At 42.3% G+C, this 21,211-nt stretch overlaps 1 protein-coding gene across 1 annotated transcript; it reads left to right on the forward strand.

Annotated features, from left to right (window-relative positions):
- Positions 1-895: 895 nt before the first annotated feature.
- PGK1 (phosphoglycerate kinase 1) lies at positions 896-21,154 on the forward strand. The gene is made up of 11 exons (XM_032329889.1): positions 896-1,129; positions 6,778-6,828; positions 10,138-10,293; positions 10,400-10,544; positions 13,962-14,065; positions 14,671-14,790; positions 17,964-18,078; positions 18,316-18,495; positions 19,743-19,920; positions 20,195-20,293; positions 20,671-21,154. Exons 1-11 carry the CDS (start codon positions 1,065-1,067, stop codon positions 20,709-20,711), a joined length of 1,254 nt encoding a protein of 417 aa, XP_032185780.1. The 5' UTR covers positions 896-1,064; the 3' UTR covers positions 20,712-21,154.
- The last annotated feature ends 57 nt before the right edge of the window (positions 21,155-21,211 follow it).

Genomic DNA, 21,211 nt, shown 5'->3' on the forward strand with positions numbered 1-21,211 from the left:
GTGTTTGATGTCTACCCTCAGCATGGCCAAGGGCCCTCTTGGTTGGGCGCGAGGGACTCCCTATGGTTCCTAGGACTGGTCTGTAGGCATGCCTCTATCTGGTTCTTCTTTTCCAGGGAACCCCTAACGCTGTTTACAGTTCCAGCCAACTCTGCAAACACGTGGGGCAGGGAGTCCCCATTTCCTGTCTGTATTACAGTATAATATGTATGGACTCTTCATCTGCCCTGCCTGCGTTTGAATCCACCACTTACAAGGTCTAAATCCCTAAGCAACCCACTAAAGCTCTTTCTCCATCATTTACTTAATCTGCAAAGTGAGGAAGGCAATACTTACCTCCGAGTTTTGTGACCATTATTAGTTTATATGTGAAAAATGCTATCTCCTTGTCATTAGCGTTGTGTCAAAACCAGAACAATTACAGAACACTTTTTATTTTAAGAGATGGGGACCTGGGCCTTTCCCGGATTCTCAGTTATTAGCAGCCTTGCTTAGAATTCCATTTTGGGGAGCCAGGAAACCCAATTAGTTTTCCAGAGGGAAGCGCCTTTTGCATCAATCCTGGCAGGGTTTCCAAGAAATCCCTGGGGTTGGGGGGCGGTGCTTTTCTTCGGGCCATTGTGGCTGTGCTCCGCGCTGCAGCGGCTCCGGGCACCGGGGCGGAGGCCCGGGACTTCTCGCGCTCTCCTCGTCCGCCCGGAGGCGCCACCCCGAGCCCTTCCCCGCCCCCTGCCCACCCCGCGGCCCCGCCTCCTGCTCCCACCCTCGAGTCACGAAGGTCTGGGGCGGCTTGCTGCGTGCCGGACGTGACAAATGAAAACCGCACGTCCCACCAGTGTTCTCGCAGACAGACAGCGCCTCGGAGGCAATGGCAGAGTGCTGGCGCGTCGCGGCCGCGTCCAATAGCAACCGCCGGGCGCTGCGCGAGGGAGAAGGGGAGGAGCGGTAGGCGGGGCGGTGTGGCCCGGGCCGCTTTCAGCATTCCGCACGCAACTGAAGCGCTAGTCGGCCGCATTCTTCTCCACTGTTTCGGCTCTCAGCCTCGTGGCCCTTGTATTGCCAGGATGTCGCTTTCTAACAAGCTGACTCTGGACAAGCTGGACGTGAAGGGGAAGCGGGTCGTCATGAGGTAATTCTACACGTTTGCTCGTGCTTCCCTCAACGGCTTGGCCGCAGTCTGTTCGGCCCGAGCCAACTTGCTTCTGCTCCTGCCCGAAGTTGCTCCTACTCGTCCGCTTGGCCCCATGGGTTCTGAGCCTGCAGAGTGAGGCTTTCCACCATTGTGGCCGAGGCTTTGCCCCAATTTCACGGTTTCTGACCTCCTTGTCTTCGCCCGGAAGGGGAGCCGTTTTTGCCCTTTGCTGGTGGATCCACCAAGGAAGGGCTCAGTTCTGGCTCACATGACCCGTTTTGCCCTATTTCCTATTCCTGAAATGCAGTTCTGTCGCCTCCAGCTCCCACCAGGCGAGGTGAGGCCTAAAGCTTAGCGTTCAAATCCCTAGGCCCCAAAGAAGGGACCTTGAAAGGTCATTTGGTTAGTTTCCCTTCCCCCACCGCCCTAGATCATCCTAGAGAGATGAGAAAAGGCACAGATTTCTAAGGTTCCTGCACAAAAGGGAGGTTTCCCCCAAAAGATGTTGATTTAGATGTTCAGGAGTAGGACCCCCTAAAACATGGAGGATGGGAGGAGGGGTGGGGCACAGTGAAGGATACTCTCAGAGCTTACGTAACAGGCCTGTGCGCGGCACCACTGGACTACAGGGCATGGGGTTTACATCAGAATGGTGAGACATACTGGCTAGTGTATTGGTAGATCAAGGCATGGGTGCTTTTCCGTGCTGTTCCTCAGCCTCACCTCACAGAAAGCAAGAGAAGCAGGATAGTGGAGGTGAGGATGGGCTACACTTGGGTGTCTTCTACTCTGCACGTGTGGATCCTGGTCACTTACCATGGGACTTGTCCCTTAACATGCCAAAATTAGCAGTGTGGTGTATGGAGCTTTTACATTTATCATTTTGGTAATGTGTGGTACATTTGCAAGCTCGGAGCAAAGTGCAGGACAAGTTGGGTACGTAACTGATGGGTCGACTGTTGATAAACCCTGATAGGATCCAAGGGTGGCTTGTTTTCTGGGTGGCAGGGCTTGATTGATAGCCTTGTGCAGCTCTATCTTTTTTGGCAAGTGGCTGATAGATGGACAGGCATGTGAATGGTGTGATCCAGCCCCTTTGCCAATTTGGGCTGGTTCAAGTGAGGGCATCTTTTGGATATTAACAGACACACAAGGTTGTAGGGAATCTCCCTTAACCCTAGGCTTAAACATAGGAGGGCACTCTGAATTTCAGAACTGTGGGCACTGTAAAAGTTAATGCAGTTCTACCCTTTTCTCTGATTTTATCAGGGATACTTTTAGTTTTGCATGTGGCTGCCTCTGCCTTGTTGTGGAAATAGAAGAACTCAGTAGCTTATGGCCCTGAGAAACACTTAGTGTCTACATTTTCCCAAATGACCTAGTAGATGCCATCTGGATGTAGTAGTAATCAAAGCCATCCTAGTACTAGAAAAGGGCCTTTTCTACCCCTCAGGTGATCTTAAGAGAGGGGATAGATTCTGTGAAAAACAGGCCAGGTGGACATTGCCATGTGACTGGATTTTAGGCTTTTAAATTCTCTCCTCCTATCTTTACTGCGCTCAGTGCTGACCTGTCCAGATAGACCTGCTGAAAGGCCAGAAGTGGGGCATCACGCTGGTCACCTTCCTGCAGTTGCAGTCTTGGGCTTTATCTTCACAGGGGAACTGGTTTGAGGGATTAACTAGGCTGGCTGGGAGTGGGACTTGAGGTGGTGCTTATCTTTTCTCCCTCTGTACTTAATACGAAATACCTTGCTGTCCAAGGGCTCAAAGTTTCATTTAACACAGATTAACCTTGAGACTTGAAATGATTGGCCAGTCCTCTCTTGCTGTTGGAAAATTACCTGTCCAGGGTCACCAGACTAGTGAATTGGTGGCAGAGCTAGGACTAGAATTTGGGTCCCTTTGACTTCCAGCCAGGTCCTCTGAATACTCAACATTGTAAATAAAGGCAGTCTAAAAAAGACTTTTTGTCTGCTGAAGGTTGCAATCAATATTTTTCCCCCGAAATCTGGATAAATTCTGTTTATTTTGCCTGGGGACAGGGAGTTACTCTTTCCCTGATTGTTAATGTATCTCTTTTGAACAGAGTCAAATTTTGTGGGATTTTTTTGGAAGAGCCTAGGCAGCTATACCTTGTCAGCACAAATTTCTTTTTGTTTCAGTGCCTTTGTGTGGTGGTTGCTGGCAGTGTTTCAGAAATGGGGTCTCCTGAGTAATGGCTACCTCACTTGGTTCCTTTTCGTCCTGCAAAAGAGAACTCTGATGTCTCTGATGTTGGTGTTAGCCAAGTCTTCAGGATCCTGCTTTCAGTTGCCAGGGGGAAACAGATTGATTTGTTGAGGGAACTTTAGTCAGAAAGCTCTGACTGGGTAATTACCAGGTTCCACCTCCATTTTTTTTTTTTTTTGGATTCCAGCTTACTTTACCGCCTTTTCAGTATAACTTCCGGCTTATTTTTGCAATGTCATTTCCTTCCTTCCCAGCACGGATTGCCAGTCTTAACTCCTTTGGTGACTGGTGAAGCACTTCCCTTTTTGCTTGCTTCCTCCACCAGTCTTCTGTTTTAAACCTCACTGCTTTTCTCTAACCTGTTCTAACTTGTTAAGCAGCAGCTCTTGATGCAGTGGAAAAAGAAATGGAGAGGAAAAACTGAGCTGAGAAGTCCTTAAGACCCCCATAATACCCCAGTCTTCCAGTTGGGGGCAGTGACCCAAGGGTGGGCATGGTACTTTTGAGATCTTTTAATGGGAGTGGGCCTGGACCCCTGAGATTTCAGGTGACAGAGACTTGATATTCTAACTAAATCAGCGTTTTTAACAATTTGTTTTAAGATAATTACAGATTCACAGGAGGTTGCAAAGTTAGTACAGAGAAGTTTGTTCACTCAGTTTCCCCCAGAGGATACATCTTACAAAATTAAGGAGGTTGCAGAGATAGTACAGAGAAGTCTTTGTTCCCTCAGTTTCCTCCAGTGGATACATCTTACAAAATTAGAGTACAATATCAGAAGTAGGAAGTTGACATTGGGACAAAGTGTATAGTTCTGTGCTGTTTTATCACATGTATAGATCGGTGTAATTTCTACCACAAGTTACAAAACGTTTCTTTTCGTTTGAGCATCACCAAGACCTTCCTCTTTCTGCCTCTACAGAGTCATTCCCCTGCCCTCAACTCCCTTCATTCCAACCCCTGGTAACTACTGATCTGTTTCCTGCCCCTAAAGTTTTGTCATGCAAAAATGTTACATAAATGGTATCACAGTATATAACCTTTTGGGATTGGCTTTTTTTCCCCCACTCAGTTTAATGCCCTCTAGATTTATGCAAGTTGTCGCTTCTCTATATTGCTGAGTAGTACTTCATGATATGAATGTTGCAGTTTGTTTAGCCATTCACCCTGTGATGGACATCCAGTTTGTTTCTAGTTTGGGGCTATTAACAAATAAAGCTGTTGTGCACATTGAATATTCATGGACAGGTCTTGATATGGACAAATGCTGTCATTTCTCTTGGATTAACACCTAGGAGTGAAATCACTGGATCATATGCTGAATTCCCAGACTGGTTTCCAAAGCAGGCACGCTATTTTACATGAGTGATCAGTTTTCCTGCATCTTGACCAGCATTTGGTGTTGCCATTATTTTTTTATTTCAGCCATTCTGATGGCTGTGTAGTGAAATCTGAGTTCATGCCTGAAGCTAAGGCTCACCAGTGTTTTCAGGGAAGTGGAAAAGGAAGGGGTACAGATTTTATATAGAATATAAGAAGTAGAATGTGTAAGCAAGGGCAGTTTCTGTGGCAGAGTCCTCAGGAAGGAGAAGCTAAAAACAGAGCTGTTGTTGAGAGTCTAGGAGGTCATGAAGGGAGGTAAAGCACAGGCAAAGAGAAGTCCAGTTCTCCTCAGTAAGGTATGTTATATCAGCTTGTATAGATGTCACAGATTCTTGACTATTTCTGCACTTAGAATTTCCTCCCTGTAAGGGCTTGGGAGTAGGGAATACTGAAAAGGGTGGCTTGTGCTCAGCCTGTCGCCATTAGCCCTTTTGACCGTGGGCCTTTCTGGGAGGCTGCAAGAGGGAAAATGACAACAAGTAATGGAATACTCTGTTCTCTTCAGAATGTACTTGAAGGCTGGCAGGGGCTTTGTTTGGGATATTTAGAGAAGATGCTTAGAATCAGAGTCAGGTAGCCTGAAACTGAATAGAGTGTATTTCTTCAGAGGCATACTGCTTTTATTTTTGAAGACTTAATTAAAATGTTTGAATATAGACTTATTCCCTCAGCCCGTCTTTAGAAAGGCATCTCTTCAATGAGGTTGGTTGGAGTAGGAATATAGGAAATTGGTGGTCGTCTTTATAGGTCTAAGGACGTTGTAACTGTCGGCTAGGCCTCGAGCATTGGCAGCAGTCTTCTCCACTAGGTCATATCTTCCCGTAGTCCCCTTAGCATGTGACTGTGCTAGCTTTTTTTGTAACAGTGGATTGTGTTTTCAAAGGCAGATTGATGCCTTTTAAAACACAGATTACATTTTGGAGAAGCATTAACACATACAATAGCTGCAATTTGTATGGCACTTATTGTGTACCAGGTACTCTTTTAAGCCCTTTACAGATCATGCTAACTCATTTAATTCTCACAGTAACACCCTGAGGTAGATACTATCATCCCCATTCTGCAGATGAGAAAGAAAGCATTTAAACAGGATCTTGGCAGGCAGCTCTTAGCCCCCTATCAACTAGCTATCACACATTGTTTTCAGTTAGATTGAAATAAGCTGGGCTTCCAAGGAGTACAGAAGGGGGAAGGAAATTATTGGTTCTTAAAAAATGGTAAAAGTCAGGTGAGAAAGGAGAGACTGCAGTAAATTACTTGCTTGTGCCATCCTGATCACTTCTCTGCTAAATTGCTTGTTTTTCAGGTAGGCAGGATCACATGTTCTGCCCTCTCCCCTCAGATTTTATGAAAGAAGCTATCTTATTTTTATTGCCTGTGTTTTGCTTGAAGAGTACTACTGTGTGAACTTGGTCTTGGACACTGGTTTTTTTTTTTTTTTTTGGTCATGAGGCCCCAGGCTTTCTCCAGAAAGAATGATAATCTGTTGATATGTTTTATTTTTTTTTCTTTTGAGTGATACTAGTTAGCTTCACTAGGACCCAGAAATAATATCAAAGGAATCACAATCAAGATAATGTTCCTTAATTACCCCTTACCCATTCAGCCTCCATTATTAATTACATACTGTCATACTAGGTCCACATGAAACTCTTTTTAGGTGGAACTGGTTTTCCAGGTTTTGAGGGCTAGTTCCTGTGAAGTCAGGTTTGTTATTTAAAAAAATTTTTCTTATAAAGTATAAGATACATACCTAAAAGGACACAGATCATAAGCTCAAAGAATTATCACAGAATGAACACATTTGTGTAATCACCCAGGTCAAGGAATACAAGACAACCCCAGAAGCACCTTCTGATCCAGTCCTCTCTTCTCCCTCCTCCCACCGGCCTCCCCATGGCTAACCACTGTGTCTTATAATACCACTGATGATTATTAAGGTGGTTTTTTAACACCCATCATATTTAACTGGTTCACTAAAAATGCTTCTCCTAATCTTTGAGGAAATCTGAAACTTTGCTTCTTTTTTAGAGTGGACTTCAACGTTCCAATGAAGAACAACCAGATAACAAACAACCAGAGGTAAGGTCTCTGCTAAAACTTGAGTTTGGCTTAAGATGTGTGTGCCTGTGGGTATGTAGGATGAAATGGTTTTCCTTTTTTAGTGTAGAACTGTGTGGTAGCTTAAGCCATATATAGTCTTGGCCTTCCACAAACCCACTATGTGGTCTGCTTTCTTAGGAGAATGTAGAAATTGAAAAAAGTCATTTTAAGTGATTTATTTTCTCTCCCTATTTTTTGAAAATTTGAAGAATTTGGGGTTACGTATTTTTAAAGAATATCAGAGCTGGTATTTGCTTCCCTTGCAAAATGAAGAACTTTGCAAGAGGATTTTTTAATACTAGTAATTTAAAGCTTATATGTATTTTTACAAGCCTTTCCATTCCATATGGCTCAAGTAAAATCAGTTTTGGGGAATTCTGATACAAGAGAAAAGATTTCAGAAGTAGTATTTTCAGTCAGTTTAGGCTATTCTAAATATCTTGACTCCAAAATCAGAAGCAGAAATTTTAAGTGATCGTACACTCTTGCTTTTGACTAGATTGTAAAAAAGGTTTAATTTTAAATTCCAGATGAGGGGTTTGAGCTGGAAAGGTGTGCTTTCCAATGATCTAGAGCAGTGTTGTCTAATAGAAATAGAATATAAGCCACATATAATACAGAATTTTCTAGTTGCCATGTTAAAAAGGTAAAAAGAAGTGGGTGAACTTAATTTTAAGTAATACGTTATATTTAATTCAGTTAAGTCCAAAATAATCATTCAGGAGTTATTCAGTAAAAAATTAAAGGGATGTAAAAATTTTTTGGTGTTAAGTCTTCAAGATCCAGCATGTATCTTCACCAAGCATATCACCATCTGACTAGTCATTATTCCTAGTATTGAAGAGGCACACATAGCTAATGGCTGCCTTATTGTACGGTCTAGACCGTACAATACTGGTCCAGATACTGGTCCCAGGGTAGAGACTGGCATTTTCCCTGCTGCAGTATAGTGGAAGGTCTGTGTTTTGTACAAGGCATCTCTTTTTTCATTATTTTCTGCAGCACACAGAAGAAATTGGAAATATGCCTATCAAGGTGTTTTATGAATTAAAAGCAGAGAAGCAGGTCTGAGTACATTTTTTTCATTTTCAGAAATCCATGGAGTTAACAGAAGGAAGCATTAAAAATAATAGAACTTGCTGATAAGGGATATTCCTGAAGAATAATTTGTTTCTTTGGGCAAACTTTGTGCCTAATGAAGGTTTCTTCTTTATTTGGTGTTAGTGAGTTTTTATATATGTCAAATAGCATAAGATATTTTAGAAACCTAACTTGGTTTTTTATTGTTCCATTGTCTGCTGAAATGTCACCTTATCAGAGATTTCCCTGGTCACCCTATCTAAAATCCCCTTCACTGGGGCACGTGGGTGTCTCAGTGGGTTAAAGCCTCTGCCCTTGGCTCAGGTGATGGTCCTGGGGTCCTGGGATCGAGCCCCACGTTGGGCTCTCTGCTCAGCGGGGAGCCTGCTTCTTCCTCACTCTGCCTGCTTCTTCCTCACTCTTGCCTGCTTCTCTGCCTGCTTGTGATCTCTGTCAAATGGATAAAATCTTTAAAAAAAAAAATCCCCTTCACCACTATTCCTCAATCATTCTTGTCTCTCTACCTTTTTCCCATAGCTCCTACAACACCTGATGACAGACAAACACATACCCATATTTATGTGTATACACACACACACGTTTTGTATTGTCTCTCTCCATTAGAACTACACTTCATGAGAGCAGTGACTGTTTCATTTACTGTTGTATTCTCAGAATCTGGAAAGGTACCTGGCATAGGAAGCATTCAATAAGTATTTGTTGAATAAATGAATGACTTCTTTATTATCAGTTTCAGTTTCTTAAAGACTGGCAAAAATGGGGGCACCTGGGTGGCTCAGTGGGTTAAGCTGCTGCCTTGGGTTCAGGTGGTGATTCCAGGATCCTGGGATCGAGTCCTACCGGGCTGAGCAGGGAGCCTGCTTCTCTTTCTGCCTCTGCCTGCCACTCTGCCTGCTTGAGCTCTCTCTCTCTGACAAATAAATAAGTAAAATCTTCAACAACAACAACAATAACAACAACAAAAACAAAAGGCACCTGGGTGGCTCAGTCGGTTAAGTGGCTGCCTCAGCTCCGGTCATGATCCCAGAGTCCTGGGATCGAGCCCCACATCGGGCTCCCTGCTCAGTGGAGAGCCTGCTTCTCCCTCTCCCTCCGCCTGCTGCTCTGCCTACTTGTGCTTTCCCTCGCTCTGTCAAATAAATAAAATCTTTAAAAAATCTTCAAAAAAAAGACTGGCAAAAATGGAAAGTTAGTATCAAGGTTATGACAAAAGTTTGACATGTTTAAAGGAAGTTTAATAATTTTTTAGTTAAACTGTAATGTAGATAATATGACATTATTTAAACCATGTTCTATATAATGTATTTTTTCCTACCAGGAAATGTGCCTTAGCATCTATAATGGGTGGAGAAAAGTTACTACACATTTTTAAGTTTTTTCCTGTATTTCCTTCAATGGTGTCAGGATTGGGGAATTTTAGATTTCTTCCTCAATCAGATAAGAGGGATGTTTCAGGGGTCCCCAAGACACCTTTATAACTTAGTGATTCACTAGAAGGACTCACAGGACAGGATGTAGCATAGAGTTCTCACTGCCAAAGTTTATTATTACAGGGTACATGACAAGATCAGCAAGGGGAAAAGACACTAAAATCTGGAGAAATCTATGCATGGGCTTCCAGTGCTCGCCCTTCAGCAGTGGAAACTGCAGAAGTTGCATGCACTATTTTCGCCCAGTGAAGCTATTAGAGATTTGGCTTCCAAGATTTGTACTGGGAGCTGGTCAGTGGGTACCCTCTGCATTGGAACCAACAAAATTCTAGACTATTAGAAGAAAGCACGTTTTCAGTATAAATCACTTCTTACAGTCTTGGAGCAGTGTCCATTAGAACAGCGCATGTCAGATTTGAGGGACGACTTGGAAGCCGGATTCCCAGACACTGGCCAAGGGCCAACCTTGCAAGCAAGTCCTTCTAAAGATAGCGGCTTCAGTCCTGCTCTGGTAGATCTTCTCTGCATAAGTGGCAAAATGTGATGAGATTGAATAATCCTTGGTGGAGGGTTGGCATCATAACTGACTTCTTCCTCTGAACCTGAACCTGAGGACCATCACTGAGTTCCCAACAGTAAATCTGAGGGAATTTAGAAAAGAAAAGGGGCTTTATAGTTCATGAGGCCATAAATAAAACCATTCCCACTAATTCCTAGGAGTAACCTTGATCTATCCCGTGTCTCTTTATTGTTGCAGAATCAAGGCTGCCATCCCAAGCATCAAATTCTGCTTGGACAATGGAGCTAAGTCAGTTGTTCTTATGAGCCATCTTGGCCGGCCAGATGGTGTCCCCATGCCTGAGAAGTACTCTTTGGAGCCAGTTGCTGTAGAACTTAAATCTCTGCTGGGCAAGTAAGTGCCAGACTCTGGAGCTGGTAGACTCTTGACAGGAGATGCTGTGAAGCATGTACTGGTTCTTTCAGACTTTTCAGTTGTCTCCATCTCCTGCTCTCCCCAGGGATGTTTTGTTCTTAAAGGACTGTGTGGGCCAAGAAGTGGAGAAAGCTTGTGCTAACCCAGCTGCTGGGTCTGTCATCCTGCTGGAGAACCTTCGCTTTCATGTGGAGGAAGAAGGGAAGGGAAAAGATGCTTCTGGGAATAAGGTAGGGCCTGTGACTTCAGACATTATTAGGGGTGAGGGGGACTGTGTCGCTGAGAGATTGAAGAATAGAGGTAGTTCATGTTTATTTTTTCCTTAGATATCTCTTTATTGAAGTATAGCATAAATACATATATATGAGATAAGGTTTATGTTTATTCATATAAAGGTTATTCATACATAATGAATATTCATATATGAATAAATTAAAATAACATTCATATATTAAGGGTTATTTTAATATATATTAAAATCTTTAATATAAATGAATATGAATATATAGGGGTATATATGAATATATATTCAAGCTGTGCATTTATATAAATTTATTTATTTATATCTATCTATCTATAGATGCATGACTTGATAAATTATCAGAGTACACACACACCTGCTATGTAACCACCACCTAGGTCAAGGAATAGAATATTGGCTAGCATCCCAGAAGCCCTTCTCATGCTCAGATGCTTTGTAACACCTTTGAAAAATATGTGAATACCATTTGGGTATAAGAGTATTCAGTGGATGTGCTTTTGCAGTTGTTACTTTGTTCCCCACTTGGCCTATGATACATGAGGATTTTTTTTCCCTGACAGTGTGTGGTAATCCTAGTTGAAGGGTAGCCTATGATTGCCAAGTGCTGAGAGCAGATGTTCATAGGCACTTGTTGGGGGTGGGTGTCCATGCTGTACCAGGGGTTCTTCCTGCAGAGCCAGTTTCAGATTTTTTTTACATCAAGGCTGGAACAGTTTTTCTAAGCAACAGACCATGGTGTTTTATAGAAGGACAGTAATATTCTTATTTAAAAGGGCGATTAATTTAATAGTTGAGCTTGGCACTCTTAAAACCATAAATTGAAATTTAGTGTGATAGAATTGGGATTTCCTTATAAAAGAATTAAGTGAGCAGAAAAAGTACTTTGTACTAAGTCAAGTGGAAAGGGACTCTGGGAAAATTGTAGTTGGGCAAATGATGGTCATGATGCTACTGCCTTGGATTTTAGACTTTTTTTATGAAGTATAAAATATTTTTTTGAATTCCCTTTAAAATAAGGAAGTGCACATGTTGTCATCATTTTATAAAGAAATTTAATTTTCCAAAAGGCAGTCATTTTACTGAAGTTAGAGGCAGTAGTGGTGTTGCTGGACTTTATATATAGCTCAATCCATTAGATCAGTAAACTACTTCTATAAAGGGTCAAACAGTAAAATACTTAGGCTTTGTAGGCAGTATAGTCACAACTGCATATGGTCTCTGTTGGAATTGCTCAACTATGCTGTTGTCATGCCAAAGGGACCACAGAAAAAGCCCACCCAAAACAAAAATTAAAGAGCAACCATAGATAATCCACAAAGTAGATTACTATGACGTGACAGCCAGAATTCAAATATTAAATGATAAAGCTGGCTCTTTGAGGATGATGTAGGATTTGCCTATGGGTAAAAGAGAAGCTGAAGTCATCCTTTAGAACTTTCTACCCTTAGGTGTTTTCTGTCTTGGGGAATAAGATTCTTTGAAGCTGGGGCACCTGGGTGGCTCAGTGGGTTCAAGCCTCTGCCTTCGGCTCAGGTCATGATCCCAGGGTCTTGGGATCGAGCCCCACATAGGGCTCTCTGCTCCGCGGGGAGCCTGCTTCCTCCTTTCTCTCTCTGCCTGGCTCTCTGCCTACTTGTGATCTCTGCCTGTCAAATAAATAAATAAAATCTTAAAAAAAAAGAAAGATTCTTTGAAGCTAGTATCTCAGTCTCCTGTTGTGCTTCTGGTGTTTCTTAAGGTCATTGGAGTACCTGCTTACAAGCAGTTTCTTTTCTTAGCACCTTAGGCCCTGGTCTTGCCTTACCCTGCCTTTGGCATAATCTTGGTACAGTGGTAGGAGTCAGGTGCTGATCTCAAATTTGGTGCCTCTTAGAGTGAAACTCACTTGCACAGACTCTAGGACTTAGAAATGGTAGCAGATTGAGACAAAACCACCTATTCAGGAAGTGATGAACTAACAGTTCTAGTCTGTGACATTTTTAGTTAACTTTACATTTAGTGTCCATTTAGTGCTTAGAATTTCTTGAGCCAGTAATAAGTTCAGAATAGATTAAAAAAAAAAAAAAAAGCAAGGACATAAAATAACTTCCTTTTTCCAGTGTGCCCACATTGGTCTTTTAGGAATATTTTCTTTCTTCTAGTTATTGGTAGAACAAAACTGAGAAGTGGGTTCTGGTTATTAATTTCCGTAGTGCCTGTTTCATGAAGAGCTTGTTTGCCCCATTTTTCCTTTGACAATTCTTCAAGGGGTTATCATGCCTTTTTAATAGGTGGGAAGATTTCAGGGACAGAGATCTATTTGCCAAAGGTTACACAGTGAATGAGTGTTGGAGTTGGGCCTAGAACCCAGGTGTTCTGCCATTTGGGCAGTATTTTCATAATAACACAGATTATCTTAGTCACCAGTGGCAGATACTATTCCATTCTGGAAAGATTATGTAGGTTCTACAGTCTTTAGTTTTAGCATTAGAAGGTCATTCTTAAGGTCATTAGAAGAAAACCCCTGTTATTTGTGGCAACCTCCTTCACCTTGAAATGTAGGAGGATGGGAGTGGGCAGTGACTAAAAGGAACATTAGTTCTGTCCTATATATTTTTCTGTGATGTGTTCCCCCGTGCATCTTTGCTTGGTTTCTTTCTGGAGGTTTTTGTTCATCCTGCCATCCTGCTTTATGTCCCCTTTTAGGTGGGGGGTATCCTGGAGAGTGAGCAGACATTTCAAAGCCATAATGTTTTACTACTACTTTGTTTCTCTTTTTTTTGGAGAAGTGTATTTCTTGTTTTCTTAGATGCCTAACTTCTAGGGAATGTTACATAGAATATATAAAATAACATATATATATATATATTCTCTCTCTCTATATATATATTTCTCTCTCTCTCTCTGTTCTTTTCTGTTGCCATGTTTCCACCTGCCCTCTGTTCCAGCCTCATGAAGAATGTGTGTGAGGGCCACTTTCCCTTTGGAGAAAGGCCTTGGTAGCTAGAAGCTTGGGTCAAGTATAATCCTAACTTTTGCAAGGAGAATATGTTGAAATGAGGCTATGAGGCAAGCAAGCTAAGGAAAGGAAAAGATAATCTTAGGACTTGGGGAGAGGTCAGTGGGTTGTGATTAGCTTTGTGTGATTAGAGGTTAAGCCATGGTTAGGAATCTTCTTTGCAATTTGAGGCAGGATGAAGGAGAGCAGAATGTAGAAGGGACCAAAAGACCTAGAATATTTGGAAGAGGAAATAGATTCTGTTTCTAGTTGTACAAATTGCTGTCCCACTGACTCTGGGTCTTGGAGATACTCAGGAGGACTCTTGGTATGAAATGCCTTTACAGTTGTCTTCTTGGAGCCATCAACATTTTCTGTGTTGGTTTTCTTTCTTTTTTTTCCCTGCAGGTTAAAGCTGAGCCAGCCAAAGTAGAAGCCTTCCGAGCTTCCCTTTCCAAGCTAGGAGATGTCTATGTCAATGATGCTTTTGGCACTGCTCACCGAGCTCACAGGTACTAAGAGTCTTTTTTGACATTGAGCTAGGAGGAGTATCCTCTGTTTACTCAAGCAGCCCAAGCTCTCAGAACATCATACTTTGAGCTTCTATCTCTAATTGGAGCTGCCAGTTAAGACTGTGGTTCCTGTGAATATTCTTGGTCCTTATTGAGGAAATAAAAGGGAAAAATGTGAAGAATTGTGAAGCTTTTTGTTGAGCTTCAGGAAGAGGTTGCTCTTAGGAAATTTCAGGTAGAGCCCTCCCTTTGTTAACATTGTAAGGGCAGAATCTTACGCTGTCTCTAGGAAGCAAAGTGAGGAGTCTTTGGCCATTAGCTAACTGGCTGATTGTTTATTATGGTTAAACCCTTGACTTGAAGACTGAGTTGTGTTTCTCCAATCCTACTCAAGTTTGTTGCTTTTTACTTGTTCCTCTAGGCTGTGCCCTGTTAGTCAAAAACCTTGTTTTGTACCTCCATATTTTTGTTGGAATTTAGGGATGAAAACTGTGGTCTCCTGGAATCTCAGAAGTGAAGGTATTTCAGCGATAAGGAGATGGACTCTAGAATTGGGAGAATTGTTAAGGATTGACCAAAATTGCAGTGTCTCTGGTCTTTTCTAGCTCCATGGTGGGAGTCAGTCTGCCACAGAAGGCTGGAGGTTTCTTGATGAAGAAGGAGCTGAACTACTTTGCCAAGGCTTTGGAATGCCCAGAGCGACCCTTCCTGGCCATCCTGGGCGGGTATGAAGAACTCTTCAAGATCATGCTTTAAATAGCATGTTTGCCTGGTAGTAGGCCATGACTTGCGTGGCTTATTATGGTCCGAAAGCATAATTGGATGGGGTAAATAAGGAGAGTTTAATAAAGAGACTATGTACAAATGTGTGGGTAGGGTTCAGGGACACCCAGAAAGTACAGCTTAGTAGTGTGGGGCTAGCAACAGCTCTCAACCTTCCCTAGGCCTGAAGGGACAAAAGGGAAGGAATGGTTACCAAAATCCAGGGCCCTCTGAGAGAAACTATAGCCTTGTTCAGGGAACATAGGGATAGGCAGGGAGGCATCTGGCAAGGAGGGAGCCAGGGGAAGAAATACTCTGATCTCCCTTCAGTCTTCTATTGATGTTCCCCCTACCTCGCCCCCTCCCAGTTGCCTACAACCCAACTGGAAGCCCGAGGGCAAGTGATGTCCCTTCATGCAGGTCAGACTCCTAGGACAAAGCAGGGCCAAGAAGGACAGCAAGTGGTTTTGGAGGGAAGAATGGGAAAGATTGACCATAGGTGCTCATCTAACAATTTCTGAAGCACTTGAGTCTTCCATGTTCATACAGTCTGGCAAGAATAACTACGAACATCTTTTCATATGTATGTATTTAATTTATCATTTAGAACTAATTTCTCCAGATTATATACCTTTTTACAGTTTTTCCTGTGGGGAAAGGTACCACATGGAGAATGATATTCCAGTGGCTTAGTTAGAATAGAAATTTCAGAATTGCAGGTTAAGAGTCTAGGAAGAGAAATTTTAGAGTGGGGATGGGGACCTAGTGCTGCTTGAATAAGAGGACTTGCTATCACTTGGATATCGAGGTAGCACCCTCTTTATGGCTGAATGCTACTGGCCCTTCTATAAGCATGTTTGTTTTTCCCCATGGGATTGAACACACTCAGCATTTTCCTATGAAAGCATACTCTGGAGTTGGATGTCAGTTTCAGGTAGCATAGTTCTTCAGGATTCATGAGCCCAGTATCAGGGTCCTAAAAATAATTCAGGTGGGTATAGGTTGTTTTCTGCATTCTAGAAGCATTGCCCCTCTTGTGCACTGTGTTACAAAGGTCAGACTCTCATCTTCATCTCTGGAGATAAGGATTCGAGCTGCTTTTGCTTTCCATCCTTCTGTAGATCTGGAATATGTGAGTACCACCTAGTGGTAACCATCAGATTTAAGGCTTAGCTGGAAATAACTGGGAAGTTGATGTGGAGGGTCTTTTTTTGGTGTGTTGTTCTTGTTTTTGCCAGCTTTCTTCCAGTGTAGTCTTAGACCAGTAACAGTTTTGGGGCAAATTTTAACATTTTATTAAAGAAAACATTATTGTGGAAACATTGAAGCATGTACAGAAGTTGAGAGAACAGTATAATAAGCCCCCAGACACCAAGTACACTGCTTCACAATCACATTTTTTATCAGGAGTGCTTTTAAGCAAGTCTTAGACAAAATTTCACTTAGTAGTACTGTATGTATCTCATAACTGATAAAGAGATTTCTTTTAAATAACCACCCGTTATACCTAACACATTTTAACAGCTTCGTTTGTCATCTAATATCTAGTCTGTATTCAGAAGTTCTTTGTCATCTCAGAAATGTCATTTTATAATTGGCTTCATGGAATAAGGATCCATATGAAGTTCATGTGTTGTATTTGGTTGTTAGGCATTTTCTGTTCTGTAATAGTCCCTTTTTCTTACTATTTTCTTTACATGATTTGTTGAAGAAGCAGGGCATGTGAGGTGTAGAGTATCCATCCCACATTTAAAAAAAAATAAAAAAAAAAGATTTTTATTTATTTGACAGAGATCACAAGTAGGCAGAGAGGCGAGCAGAGAGAGGGGGAAGCAGACTCCCCGCTGAGCAGAGAGCCCGATGTGGGGCTCGATCCTAGGACTCTGGGATCATGACCCGAGCCGAAGGCAGAGGCTTTAAACACACTGAGCCACCTGGGCGTCCCATCCCACATTTTTTAAACATTGATATATTTTAGAGCATGCGAGTGCATGCACAAGCAGGAGGGACAGAGGGAGAGAGAATTTGAAGCAGACTCTGTGTTGAGCACAGAGCCTGACTCTGGGCTCGATCTCATGACCCTGAGATCATGACTGGAGCTGAAACCAAGTGTTGGATACTTAACTGACTATGCCACCCACGTGCCCTGGCCTGGGACAGTTTTGAGTGGGTTCGGGGAATCCCATAATTAACAGTCTTGCTCAGGTACAACTAGCTGTCTTGACTCTGGTTTTTGTGGGGAGAAGGGGCAAAGTAGAGATGTATTTGGGTATCATGGTTTCTATAGATAGTAGTAGGTATTCTCAGTTCTTTTGGTCTAGAACCACACTATTAAGGGGTTTTCTTAGAAACAGATTGGACTTTTGGGTTGAAGAAACATAGGGCGTTAGCCAGTACTTTTTTTGTTCCAAGTTTTTTTTTTTTTAAATCCAGTTAGTTAACATACAGTGTAATATTGGTTTTAGGTGACTTAGTGATTCATCACTTACGTGCACAGCCAGTTCTCATGATAACAAGTGCCCCCCTCCTTACCCATTATCCATTTAACCCATCCCCATACCCACCAACCCTCAGTCTGAGTCTGTTTTATGGTTTGCCTCTCTTTTTTTACCCCTTGTGTTCATCTGTTTTGTTTTTTAAATTCCACATACAAGTGAAATCATACAGTATTTGTCTTTCTCTGACTGACTTGACTTCACTTAGCATAATAACATTCTAGCTCCATCCATATTGTTGAGCAGTGGCAAGGTTTCTTTCTATGGCTGAGTAATAGTCTGCTGTGTGTGTGTGTACACCACAGGTTCTTGATCCATTCATCAGTCAATAGACATTTGGACCTTTTCATAACTTGGTTATTATTGACAGTGCTGTTAAACATTGGGGCATGTATATCCCTTTGAATCAGTATTTTTGTGTATTTTGGGTAAATATCCAGTACAATTGCTGGATCATAGAGTAGTCATATTTTTAACTTCTGCAGGAGCTTTCATACTGTTTTCCAGAGTAGTTAGCCAGTACTTTTGTCACTTGTGGGACATTTCTCTGTGCCTTGATGTAAAAACTCAGACACTATTTAATATCACTTCCTTAGTCCACCATTTATTCTTTTGTTGATGATTCTTGCTTTCTCTTCTAGAGCTAAAGTTGCAGACAAGATCCAGCTGATCAGTAATATGCTGGACAAAGTCAATGAGATGATTATTGGTGGTGGAATGGCCTTTACCTTCCTAAAGGTGCTCAACAACATGGAGGTAGGATACCAGTGCCAAGTAGATATGAAGTGGTTCTCCATCAGAAGTAGCAGGTTACATAAATTTAAAAAGAAAACCAGCTTCTGACATGAGCCCTCGAAACTCCCATTTTTTTTTTTGAAAGTTGCCTTTTGTCTTGGAATTGTTCCTTTACCTGCATTGTTGCTTCTGTCTGCTCTGTGAGTTAATCATGTTCTTAGTATAGAGGCTGATCTTTATTTTGGCTCCTGTGTATAGATTGGCACTTCTCTGTTTGATGAAGAGGGAGCCAAGATAGTCAAAGACCTGATGTCCAAAGCTGAGAAGAATGGTGTAAAAATTACCTTGCCTGTTGACTTTGTCACTGCTGAAAAGTTTGATGAGAATGCCAAGACTGGCCAAGCCACTGTGGCCTCTGGCATACCTGCTGGCTGGATGGTGAGTCAATAGGGTGGGTGGTGGTAGGAGTGAACAAAAGCATTTTAATTTCTTCTTTCTTTTCTCCTTCCTTTTTTCCTTCCTTCATTCATTCATTCAACCAGCCAGCATTTTAAAAGAATCTCTACAGGAGATCCCTGTCAGAAAGGGCTCCAAATGCAGCAGCGAGGCCCTCCTCAGGAGAGAATCCATGGGGGGAAAAGCATGATTGCTGCTGTCTTCATCAGTAATAAGGGGGCAAAACTATGTTTTGTTTCTAAATTTATTTAGTATTTGTTATTTGTTGTTAAGACTTAACTATGTGCTGGGCTTGGTGCTAAATACTTTCATGATCTGGGCTGTTCTGGATTACGTTGTTACCTAAAAACCTGTGTAAGAACTCTTACATAAAAACATTAAGGGTAGCAGAAGTGTACTGAATATAAACAGGAAAAAATGTATGTTATGTGTATATTAAAGACTAAATATTTCATTGTAGTGTTCGCCACGTATTATCACTGTAATAGCTGTATAAAGCTGTATCATGTTGACATACTAGTTTTCTTACTTGTGGGTATTATTCAGTGTTTCTCAGAGTGTGGTTCTAAGAACAGTAGCATCAAAAGATGGAAGTTTCTGGGCCCTATCCCAGACTTAATGTATCAGGAGCTCTAGAGGTTGGGCCCAGGAATTTTTTTGCTAGAACAATTCCTCTTGGTGATTCCAGTACATGCCAAAATTTGAGAACCACTGAATCTAGATCATTGTCTCAACCTTGGCATTGTTAGCATCTCAGGTAGTTTGCTGTGGGGTGTTGTCTTGCACATCACGTTGTTGGCATCTCAGGTAGTTTTGCTGGGGGGTGTTGTCTTGCACATCACAGGGTGTTGAGCGGCATCCCTGACTTCGGCCTCCTAGATGTCAGAACTATCTCCCTCCCAAGTTGGGACAACCAAAATATCCCCAGATACTGCTATAGGACCTCTGGGGAGGGATAGAAATGACCCCTGTTGAAAACTACTGATTCAGTTCTTCACAGTCATAGTGTGGTTAAGAATGTTTTTTATCAAATAACCTGGTTTTCCCTTCCATTTGATATTCCATAAAGGACGTGAGCAGGTTTATACTTCTTAAGAATGAAGGGTGTTTTTTGGTTCTACAAGAAGCTGGTGTTCAGCCTTGAGTTCAGCTCTTGGTGAAGGTGGTATTCATTACTTTCAGAGCAACTTTCTTGGTAGGTCATCTTCTTTTTTAACTCCTCCCCTTAGGGCTTGGACTGTGGTCCTGAGAGCAGCAAGAACTACGCTGAGGCAGTTGCTCGGGCTAAGCAGATCGTGTGGAATGGACCTGTGGGCGTATTTGAATGGGATGCTTTTGCCCAAGGAACTAAAGCTCTCATGGATGAGGTGGTGAAAGCCACTGCCAGGGGCTGCATCACCATCATAGGTAAAGGGTGCTTTACAAAGTTAATGCCAGGGTAGTCTGGTAGAATTCTGATCAGAGGAAAGTTGAAGGGAAATGATGAACTTTTACTAGGTTTCTTGGTGCTGGTTGAGTCTTGAGAGCTGAACCAGTGTACATTTCATGGAGGACCCTCTTAATGAGAGGGAATTGGCGGTTCATCATCTACCTTTTGGGCTTAAGAGCATATCGCCTTACAGTTTGGTGCCAGTCCTTTTTGTTTCCTTTCTCTCTTTTTAACTTGGCTTTCATTCAACAGGTGGTGGAGACACTGCTACTTGCTGTGCCAAATGGAACACAGAGGATAAAGTCAGCCATGTGAGCACTGGGGGTGGTGCCAGTTTAGAGCTCCTGGAAGGTGAGATTCTTCCCTATTTGACTTGCTGGGGGGAAGGCCGGGGATTATGCAGTGACAGGTGGGTAGAATAGAGTGGAGATAGTATGTGGTATTGTCATTGGTGTTCATTATTACCTGGGCAGTACAAATGGAGGAACTTCAAATAACACTCCTGGCATCCATTTTGGGTGGGGAGGGGCAGAGAGGAAGACTTACTCCAGAGGGGTGACACTCTAGTAGACCTGGGACCCAGAATGTGAAAGTTACCCAGATCTTGGTCATGTGTTCAAAGGAAGAGCAGACATGTTATTGGGACATGTTACTGGGAAGATAGGTGTATCTGGCTTAGTGGGTCTTGTAGTAATGCTGTCTGTGTATGTGTGCTTTCTCAAAAACAGGTAAAGTCCTTCCTGGGGTGGATGCTCTCAGCAGTGTTTAGTACTTTCCTGCCTTTTGGTTCCTGTGCCCAGCCCCTAAGTCAACTTAGTCCTTGCCGTATCTCTACTTGGCATTAGCTAAAATCTTCCCCCATGTCAAGATGCAGCTAGTGGCCAAGAGGTGCAGCACCAGGAACCCTTAAGCAGTTGCACAGCATCTCAGATCCTCTTTACTGCACCATGGATTTGCCTACATTCTTCAAGATCCCCTTTGAATTTCCTAGCAACTAAGCCATTATGCATTCTAGAGTGCATATATTTATATTTTGCCTGTTAAAAGAAAATGAGCTGTGTTAGCTTCTCTTTTTCAAGTAGCTTATTCTAACTAGCTTTGTCATTGTTTCGCTTCTCAGCATGGAAATAAGATGAAATTCCAATTATAGGTAGGTAGGGAGGCAAAGTTGGTGAACTATGAAATAAATAAAAGTATCCATTGAAACTGGGATTTTATTTTCCTGTCATACTTTGTTAGGGTGAGGACAGACTCTTAGGGAAAGGATTG

Source organism: Mustela erminea, chromosome X, assembly GCF_009829155.1.
Source record: "Mustela erminea isolate mMusErm1 chromosome X, mMusErm1.Pri, whole genome shotgun sequence".
Lineage (NCBI taxonomy): Eukaryota > Metazoa > Chordata > Mammalia > Carnivora > Mustelidae > Mustela > Mustela erminea.